Consider the following 10,330-nt stretch of genomic DNA (forward strand, 5'->3'; position numbering starts at 1 on the left):
AATGTCGTGTGACAGTTGCAGCATAGCGTCCTGTGCGGATAGATGGGGGCGAAATCCTACCATGCTATGCGGGTAAAGATTGTTGTCCGCCATGTGACTTGTGAGTCTCGCTAACACAACATGCTCTAGGAGCTTCCCAGGGCATGAGGTTAGCGAAATAGGGCGAAGGTTTTGAAGTGTAAGTGGTTTGTTGGGTTTAGGTATGAATATTACCTTCGCGTGGCGCCAGGACTGCGGGAGGTTACCCTCCCTCCAGCACTGGTTGAAGTATTTCGTAATGTGGATGATCGATTGGTCATCCAGATTACGGAGCATGGAGTTTGTGATTTGGTCTGCACCAGGTGCGGAGTTGGCGCGGAGAGTCAGGAGGGCCGCTCTGACTTCCGTCTCCGTGATGTCGGTGTCGAGTGTTGGATTTGCTTGTCCTGTGTAGTGCGGTAGAGGTATGGGGCCGCCTGGAGATGTGTACATGGTTTGAAGTGTGTCTAGAAGGGTGTCGGGATCGTCAATGTGTTCATGTGTGAGGCGTGTCACGTGGTGCTGTGTTGCTGATTTGGTGCGCGTGGGGTCAATGAGGTGTCGGAGGAGTTGCCATGCGCGTTTGCTGGACAGGTTTCCGGCGATGCCGTCACATATCTGTCCCCAGTTGGATCGGCAGAGCTCCTCAGAGTGCTGTTGGATTTGTGTCTGCAGCGCGGCCAGCCGCTTCTTAAGCGTTCTGTTGTGTTTGTTGCCTTTCCAGCGTTCTAGGATGCTATGATAAGCCTCCTAGAGGTGGGCTAGGCGTGTGTCAAGGGTAGGTGTTTCGGTTGTAGTTTCAATGTCTCGCGTGTTGTGGTGAACGTCATGCTTGAGTGACTGCACCCATTCGTCGATGTCTGCGATGGGAGTGTCTGGGAAGGCGGTGCGTACAGCGCGAAAGGCATCCCAGTTAATGAGTTTGTGTGTTGTATTTGCGTGACGGGGTGCTTTGTACGGGACAGTGATTTGTATAATGTAATGATCACTGCCCAGTGTATGTTGTGTTCTGTTCCAGGTAACGCCGCGGATACAGCGGCTCAGCGTCAGGTCCGGACTGGTGTCCATGCTGACACTGATGCCGATCCTCGTAGGCGTCTGAAACGTGTTGTGCACAGTGAGTTGGAGGTTCTGCAAGAGCAGCCAGAGCCTGCGACCTCGATGTGTCGTGGTTGTGTATCCCCAGTCAGTATGCTGACTGTTGAAGCCCCCACCGATGAGTAGGGGATGTTTCCCTGCTAGATGGTGTAGCTTTCGCAGAAGTGATTCTAGCGGGGCCATCGGCAGGGACGGGGGGTGGTATATGTTTGCTATAAATATAGAAGGAAGTGAATATGTGTGATGTATAAGTTCTGTGATCACGCAGGGCGTCTCAGACGTGATGTGATGAGTTTTGTAGGTGAGGCTGCGGTGGATGAGTGTGGAGGCCCTGGGTGTGTTAGTGGTATCCGAGTGTGTAGATGTGTAGGAGGGGAGGGTTTCCCAGTGTGCAGTCTCCTGTAGAAGTAGTATGTGGGGCGTGGGTGTGATGGTGGGAAGGAGAAGTTGCAGAGGCGCGCGCTTTGCCCGGAAGCCGCGGCAGTTCCATGTTAAAATGGGTAGATAATTAGTGTTCCCCCCCGCCATATTGGGTGGTAGGGGGATTGAGGATGGAAGTAAGACGGGTGTCAATTGGTATGTGTGGCTCAGGATAGGTGGTTTGTGCTTGCGGAGGAAGGATGGGGGGAGTGGAGGGGGTTTGAAGTTGGGTGAAGCGATGGTTAAGATTATGCTCCAAGAGCTCCATCATCTTGGTAAGCATAGCGTCCATGCGCTGCTCAAGTTTTTAAGGCGAAAGCCTTTAATGTCTCGTCGTTGTAAGCAGCAGTTGTCGACAGAGAATGTCACGCTTTTCAGTTGGTCGAAACGGTCGTGACGTCAGAGTGCGCCAATTTCAAACGGGGCCAATTGTACTTTGGCTAGTAACCATGCAACCAATTGAAGGGACCATATAGTGATGCTCCAAGTAAGTGGGACTGAGCTTAGTTAATTGCTTAATTACCCAATTAGCCTAATTAACTTCTCTAGTCAGGCCATATAAATAAATAAAACCTAGTAAGAAATTGGTCGAGCTCGGGAATCGAACCCCGGTCTTCGGAGTGCGAGACGAGCATGCTATCCACTCCGCCATGCCAGCTCGATGGTTTGGAATGAACAAAGGCACGTCTAGTGAATACGGTGTCTTCGCTCACTGCCATCCTCCTTCCTTCCCTTCCGGCGAGGTTTAGGTGTCCACCGAGATATGAGAGAGAAATACATTTCCTTTCCTCAAAAACCAATTTACCGACGAGCGAGGCGTAGAACCGAATGGGCGATGGCGTTTTATGGACTCCCTGACAGCGTTGCAAGACGCTCTCGCGTTCCACTCTTAGAGGCGAAGCTTAACATCTTAACCACACATCAATGACCACACTTTAGGTCAAAAAAGTGCACCGCCCCCAAGTGCACCCCCCCCCCCCCCCCCCCCCCCCCCTGAATTTTGACGGGTGTCCACCGAGATATGTGAGACAGTTACTGCGTAATTTTCTTTCCTCAAATACAATTTTCATTTTCTTCATTACGGGCCATCTTCGTCTTTCTTCTTTCACTCCCACTTCCTCCGTTCCTCTACGGTGCGGTTCAGGTGTCCACCGAGATGACACAGATTTACTGCGCCATTTCCTTTCCTCAAAAACCGTCGCGTTGAAACGGCAAGGCATCGCGCCGAACGGGTGGTGGCGTTCCGTGGACTCCCTCGCAGCGCTACAACACGCTGTCGCGTTCCACTCCTAAAGGCGAAGCTTAAGCTTAATTAGCAGTTAATTAGTATTCAGGCATTAATCAGTAATTAACCATTAATTAGTGATTTGTCATCACTTAGTAATTAGTACTCAATTACATGTGACGCCACCAGTGCCACAGAAGCACTAAAAGTTGTGCGGAAAATGCTTTCGCCTCTACGCACTTTAGACAGTCAAAGTGCCCCCTGAATTTTTCGGTGAGGGTGGCGGCAAGGTGATTGAATCTGGCCTCGAGGCGTGCGTCTAGCTCTTTTAGTTTGTGGTCAAATTTGGCTTCGAGTGCTGCTAATTTAGCGTCTATTTCTGAGGGTACGGGAGGGGGTGTGGCGTCTGTGGTGCGTTGTTTCTTTGCGGGAGGGGTGCTCGATGTGTCTGTGGATGATGGGGTCGAGTTAATGACAGCGGGTGCGGGTATAGGGGGCATGGAGGGGGCTGGGGTGCTTAGGAGGGAGGAAAGGCGGCTTACCTCTTCACGCAAGGCCTTGAGCTCCTGGTCTCTCGGATCTGCCTGGGAGGACTGGGGTGGTGGGGGATGACGGGTAGCCTTGCCAGAAACGCGGTCTGCCCAGGTGATACGCGTGGCGTTCTTGCTGCCATTCTGCCGGCTTGTATAAGGCGACCGGGAAGTCGGCGAGCTGCGTCTGCTGGCTGTGCCTGGTTGATCGCAGCGGGAAAGCCGCGATGTATCCGGAGGAGAGAGAGCGTTCTTCGGCGACGCTAGTTTGCGGCCCCGTCCCTTGCAGTTCCGGGTGCCGGTCATATGAGGGCCGCCGCAGAGAATGCAGCTGGGGGTGCATGAGGGCACATCTTCCTTTGGGTGGGACTGCCCGCAGCGGGGGCACTTATGAGACCTTGGATGGACGCACACATCCGCCCGGTGACCTGGGACGCGGCAGTTCGTGCAGGCGTCTATATGCCCCCGGTACGGTGTGCATCTGTGGAGGGCTCCTCCATAAAGAACTGCGCGTGGGACAGGTCCAGCCCGGAAAGTTATTAAGATGGAACGCGTGGAGCCCATTCGGCGGGCGTCCACGATGAGGGCGTTTAGGTTGCCGGTGAGTAGGTCTTGCAGGAGCTCTGACGGGGTCTCATTCCAATAAGCATTGGAGATGACTCCGCGTACTGCTCCGTCAGGCGGGGCTATGTAAGGTGCTACGGCGAATTCCTTGCCTTGGTGTGTGATGGTGTTCACCCGAACCAGAGCGAGCGCGTCATCCTTTAGGGGCGTGCTTACGGTGCAGGTGTTGTTTACCGGGTGTACCCTTATTTGGGTACGCGCTGGCTCCTTAAGCTGGGACGCCGCTTGGAGGATGGCCTCTCGTAGTTGGGGTGGAAGCAGGTCCAGCTGCAGCCCACCTCGTGATCTAAAAACGATCTTGTAATCTGCAGCTGGAAGCGGTGGCTGCTGCCGCGAACGCTGCGCAGCTGTGCGCGTTGCTTGCAGGTGCGCTGACTTTTCAAGGCATGGAGACTTGGGGGTACCGGTAGCAGAGGCTGCGCCCTCCTGGCGTCGGGTTGTTGAAAGGACGTCCTTGGAGCGGGCAGGCACACTAAGAATGTGCGTCCAGTCCCTTGGGTCGTAGTCGTTGGGGTTTAGAACCTCGCCCTGCACCTGCATCTCCATGATGGCGTTGGTGGCGGAAGCGTCCGTCGGAGTAGGCCTAGCTCCCAGCGGAGCGAGGCCTCGCTCAGGCGGAGAGGTCACAGAGAAGAAAGGGCCGTGGGTGCCCGAAAAATGGCGTAGGCGGGCCAAAAATTGATGGCGTGCAGCGCTCACATTCGCAGATCCGTGGGTGGTGAAATTTTGACTGATGATGCTGGCGATTGGCGAATTCCGCTGTCTTTGTGCGGAGCCGATGTGGGGTGCGTCTGTACTACACGGCCCCCTAGCGGCCAAAACTGACGGCTATCATTCCCACGAAACCATATATTCTGCAGTATGTATACTGCATAAAATCAACAAATAAGATCACCTGAAGAGACGTTTATTTAGACCCAGGAGCATAAAAGGGACTGCCGTCCCTCTACAAAACAGAAGAACACACTACGGCGACAGATGTCGCTCGATGCGCACACCTACTATCACAAGCAAACTCTCTCTCCCAAGTACATCGGTTCACGATGGAACACATAAGAACGCACGAGCTACAGTCACTCAAGACGTATCCAGTAACCTGGGCTACCAATGGCTATAAAATTTAGCGCAGTAAAGATATTCAATATTACGCGATTTATTGGGTAAACTGCACCATTCTGTAAAAAAAAATTGCGGTCGCATCCAAAAAAAAGCACTGCGTTTCATGAGTTGCAAAAAATTGTTATTGCATTTTATAGGCAAATGCAGTCAACCTGCAAAACGAAGATTCGTTCCGAATTTCATGATGCCTATATTTCCACAGCACCCGGTGTACCTGAGGGCCTCATTTCTGAGGCAAGTAGAAAAAAAAAATTGGAGAACGCTTAAGCTTCTTTAAGAGTGAGACGCGACAGCGTGTTGCAGCGTTGCCAAGGGGTCCACGAAACACCATCACCTGTTCGGCGGTGGTGGTGGTGAAAACATTTATTACGAATGAGCAGGAGGTATGTTTGGATTAGCCCGTAAGGGACCGATCCTTACAAACACTAGGTGGAGGTCCCTAGTATGGGACCCCAGTGGCGGTTGCCGCCGCCCGGGCGCGCCCGACTAAGGCTTGTTGGGCCTGTAAGTCGTGGCAGCCGAGCAGGGTCGCCTCCCAGTCCTCCCGGGTTGGGTTGGGGATGGGGGGAATGGCGGGGTTGGAGGGGCAGGCCCACACCATGTGATAGGTGTCAGAAGACACTGCCCTACGGTGTGGGCAGCTGCCGCTAAAGGAGGGGCCAAAATGTTTTAGCGCTGCCGGGCACAGCAATGTATTGGTGAGAACGCGGGGAAGGAGCCGCTCATCCGCCTTCTTCAGGCCTTTACATGGGCTAGGGTAAAGGCGATGACAATTCTGATAATATGTTGTAATATCTTTGAATGTATAGACCGGATTAAAATCGGGTTCCTGATCGGACGAGGAGGAGAAAACAGCCCGGTGCGACGTCTTGCCCGAAGGAAAAGAAAGAACTCCTGCATCTCATATCTCGGTGGACACCCGAACTACGCCGTAAGAGAAGGAAAATGAGAGGAAAATTGGTTTTGAGGACCGAAAACGACTCCTGTGTCTCTCTCTCTCTCTCTCTCTCTCCGATATCTCAGTGCGCACACACACACACACACACACACACACACACACACACACACGCACGCACGCACGCACGCACGCACGCACACTATTCCTAGGTGGGGCTGAAAAAGATAGTGGACTGATAAAATGTTGTACTCATATACGCCAAACAAATAAACGACGGAGCCCCAGTATAGGATATGGTGGATAATGCTTTTTTTAGGCAGCTAACTTGATCCACAGTGGTGTACGGTCAGTGGAGTACTGACTCGCGGAGTGGCAAGGAGAGTGATGTTACAAATCGCATCGATGTCTTTATGGCCACTACACGGTTTTGTGGCTGAATGTACAGGCTCGTGGATTATGTGGTGAAGAATTATTCTCAGGCCGGTTGCCTTTGAATGAATATGTGACCATTGTTTCAGATGGACGTCACGAGAATTGCATAAAAGCTTTTTCTAGGGAAATATTACAAGTAGGATATCATCAAGAATCGATATATTTGCGTAAAAACACAGGCAAGCATACAAACGTTTGTTTCGTTCAGTGATGCCCTTGGCAGTTACCATACGTTTTGCCCACTTAACTCTTCGCATGCGCAGGATATAATTGCTCTGGCGACCACACAGTCGATGCCTGCGACTCGCGCTGTCATCTGATGGTGCAAAACTACCGCCACTAATAATAACCGATGCGGTGGGACAGATCCAAAACTGCACATTATTATGACACATCCCTAGTATAAAGATGCATCATTAGCAAGAAAGGTATGCAGAGAATGGAGCATGTTGAGCAGAACAAGAAACGCACAATATTTGCTCATGATTATTTACTCCCGCCATTGCTAGGAGCTTTGGGCTGACGTCGCGCTCGGGAGACTAATACAGGCGCCCCCAATAGAAAAGCATTGCGTACATGAACAATAAATTCAGGGGGCACTTTGTGCGGTGAGGCGAAAGCCTTAAGCGTGGTGTTGCTGCTTGTGTCAATGATGTGTGGTTAAGATGTTAAGATTCGCCTGTAAGAGGGCGTTGCAGCCTTCGGGCTACGATCGCTTATCTGTTTTTTCAGCCAGCGTCAGCTTCGGTGGACGCGGTTGTTGCGACGCGCGTCTTTACTCTCTGTTTTCCTCTTCTTGTCTTTCAACGCTCTTCTTTCTGCACGCGGCAGCGATGGTGGCTCGGCTTGAGCCAGTCGGCAGGCAGGCCCCGTGCACTTTCCTTTTCGTCCTTCTCTCAGTCGCAACCGACCAATCGACCAACCCGCCCCTAAGAGCGGAACGCGACCGCGTCTTGCAACGCTGGCAGGGAGTCCGTAGAACGCCCTCGCCCGTTCGGTTCTACGCCTTGCTCGTCGGTAAATTGGTTTTTGAGGAAAGGAAATGTATCTGTATCTCATATCTCGGTGCACACCTAAACCTCGCCGTAACGGGAAGGGAGAAAGATGGGAGTCAACGAAGACACCGTATTTACTAGACGCGCCTCGCGCCTTTGTTCATTCCAAACCATCGAGCTGGCATGGCGAAGTGGTAGCGTGCTCGTCTCGCACTCGGAGACCGGGGTTCGATTCCCGAGCTCGGCCAATTTCCTTCTCGGTTTTGTTTATTCGTCTGGTCTATCTAGAAAGGTTAATTAGGCTGATTGGTTAAGTAAGCAATTAACTAAACTCAGTCCCACTTACTTGGAGCATCACTATACGGTCCCTTTAATTGGTTGCATGGTTAGTAGCCAAAGTAGAATTGGCCCCGTTTGAAATTCACGCACTGTGACGTCACGACCGTTTCGACCAATAGGTGAGGTGCGTTTCCGCCGTCAACGCAAAAAGTCATGGGAAAATCGTCTGCCAGCTTCTTCCGGTTCCAAATTGCTCAACTGATTGCATGTTTCGCCCTATTCACCGCGTAAGTTGACATCGTTTATGCGATAAATAACTCCTGGTACTAGTCACTGATTGCACTGAAGCATCGAAAGAGAAGCCCGTACTACGTATCTGCATGACCTGAGCGCAGAAATGGACAATCTAAAGAGGTAAGCGTATTTTTTCATGGTTGATATATGGCGGCTGCCGTAGTCCATGTCTGTTGTGCATATGCGCTCAGGGTGATTTCGTGTGCGTTTCGACATGTTTAGCGCATAAGACATTATATAGCCGTTTTTTTGCCGCACTTTGGTAAACTACAATCTGTGCAGCTGATTAGACGATGCTCGTATTTTCCTGACAGCGTGTGGAGCCGCCAGTATGCTAGAATACGACCCATATATGCCACTGCGCGCGGCGCGCGTCTATGCGCACATCGCATGGTGCAGTAATAAATCGCCTTTTTGTTATTCCAGATGCAGTGCAGGTGGCATTTCATGTGAGAACACGCAGGAACATGCCGCAAAGGAGAGTAGAGGGGTTAGATTATATATGCCACGCTGTGTTGTACGGAGCTGCGTGAATAAAATGAAATGGCTTTCCCGCGTGTTCTGGAGCAGAAATATTTTATCGAGTACTTACTGCTTTCAGTGATCCGTTGGAAATATATTGCATGAAGTCAAGGTCATCATGTTACTTACTTCAATCGCATGTGTGATTAGCCCTGCGCTGCGTAACGTACCATATTAGAGCGAAAAGTGCGTTAGGTACCAGGCTCCTTTCGTCGCCCTAAAATCACAACTGCGGTAGGCTACAAGGAGAATCAACTTGCAGACTGCTCATGAGGCGAAGTTGAATTTCTCTTTCGATGCTTCAGAGCAATCAGTGACTAGTACCAAGAGTTATTTATCGCATAAACGATGTGAACTTACGCGGTGAATAGGTCGATGCATGCAATCAGTTGAGCAATTTGGAACCGGAAGTAGCTAGCAGACGATTTTCCCATGACTCTTTGCGTTGACGACGGAAACGCACCTCACCTATTGAAAAGCGTGACATTTCTGTCGACAACTGACCGCGTGACGTCACGACTCTCCTCTTGTCGTGACGCCACGCGGTCACGTGGTAGCGCGCCGCAGCTTCGCCGGAGCGAAGGATGAACCTCCATCGATGGCTGAAAAGCGCAAGCAGTATTGCTTTCGCAATAAAAATGCTGGAGCTGCCCCACCCTCATTCTGTGTTAGTAAATGTTACGTTGAAACGTCCCTAGCGAGAATACTCGGGGCGAAATTAATAGATGGCGCTACCATTAGCCTCGCAGTGGGGAAATGAGAGGAATGTTCCATATCGCCATGCTGAGCTTTACTGATGATGATCACGATATATATGAGGTAAGATGGAGAAAGTGCAAAATATTTCCCGCGTGTGACGCGAACTGGCGGCGATTGCGATTTTACGTTAAATGCTCTGGTTTTCCGAAAAAATATTGCTGAAAAAAAAAGAGACCTATAAGCCGATTGTTATTTGCTCACCTTCAAACAGGACCGACGCCTAAAGCTTGTGGCATGTATTTCCAGTAAACTGGCCAGAGTGACTTTCGGCCACCACAACTCCTGCTGTGTGTCTAGCGGGACGTCATTGTCCGCATATGAGTTTCTTCTGGAACAATTATCTCCCTTGGTATTCTCCACCCATTATATTTTTGTGAGCCTCATGACGACACGCGGGAAGTGCACTTTCCGGTTGCCCCTCTCATTAAAGAAGGACTTCCTGTGAAAATGGCAGGCAGTGGATTGAATATTAAAAAAATATTATGAATAACATGAACATTGCAGCCTATCATTTCATATGACAGTGGAGCGAACATGATCGGCTCGAAGCAAAAACGAGACGCTTGGCTGTACTTATGGATGAAAAGTTACATTCTGAATGTCACCTTAAAAAAATGTCTCTGATCACTGTATAGCGACGGAAATCAGTGAAGAAATAATTGATTCCGCAACCTGCATAAGCACACGATGTTTACACCATGCTGAGAGTGCTGTTGAAATTGGATCTTTGCTAGCCTAAAGTTCCAATATTCTGATGGCTCTCTAGTCCGTACAGTTTTCTCGAGCATAAATAATAGCAAAGAGGATTTGTGCCGCACGGAAAATTTGAATATCACTCATCCTAATACAGTCTTTTGTGATTCACCAAACACTGCAGACAGCGCAGTTACTATTTATAAGAGGCATTCCTCTCCGGCCTGTTCCACTTGTATTCAAGCTTCTCAGCTTCCAGTAAGTATATCCACCTTCCAAGCCGAAAGTAAGCTCTTTCCTCGATGAGAAAGGTTTACCTGTGGCATTGCTTAAAGATGAACTAATGAAAACTCTATGAAGATATTACTGATAGTAAAAATTGATTTTTGCTTTTTGCGGGTGTGACGATGTTGATTCCCATGCA

The 10,330-nt window shown here is 50.4% G+C and overlaps 1 protein-coding gene across 1 annotated transcript; it reads right to left on the reverse strand.

The window, feature by feature from the left end:
- Nucleotides 1–3,034: 3,034 nt before the first annotated feature.
- On the reverse strand, nt 3,035–4,740 carry LOC149366793 (uncharacterized). The gene is made up of 2 exons (XM_089565756.1): nt 3,304–4,740; nt 3,035–3,209 (listed from the first exon to the last, which is right to left on the reverse strand). Exons 1-2 carry the CDS (start codon nt 4,459–4,461, stop codon nt 3,135–3,137), a joined length of 1,233 nt encoding a protein of 410 aa, XP_089421882.1. The 5' UTR covers nt 4,462–4,740; the 3' UTR covers nt 3,035–3,134.
- Between the last annotated feature and the right edge of the window lie 5,590 nt (nt 4,741–10,330).

This window comes from Amblyomma mixtum, chromosome 1, assembly GCF_055824585.1.
Source record: "Amblyomma mixtum isolate Tamu chromosome 1, ASM5582458v1, whole genome shotgun sequence".
Lineage (NCBI taxonomy): Eukaryota > Metazoa > Arthropoda > Arachnida > Ixodida > Ixodidae > Amblyomma > Amblyomma mixtum.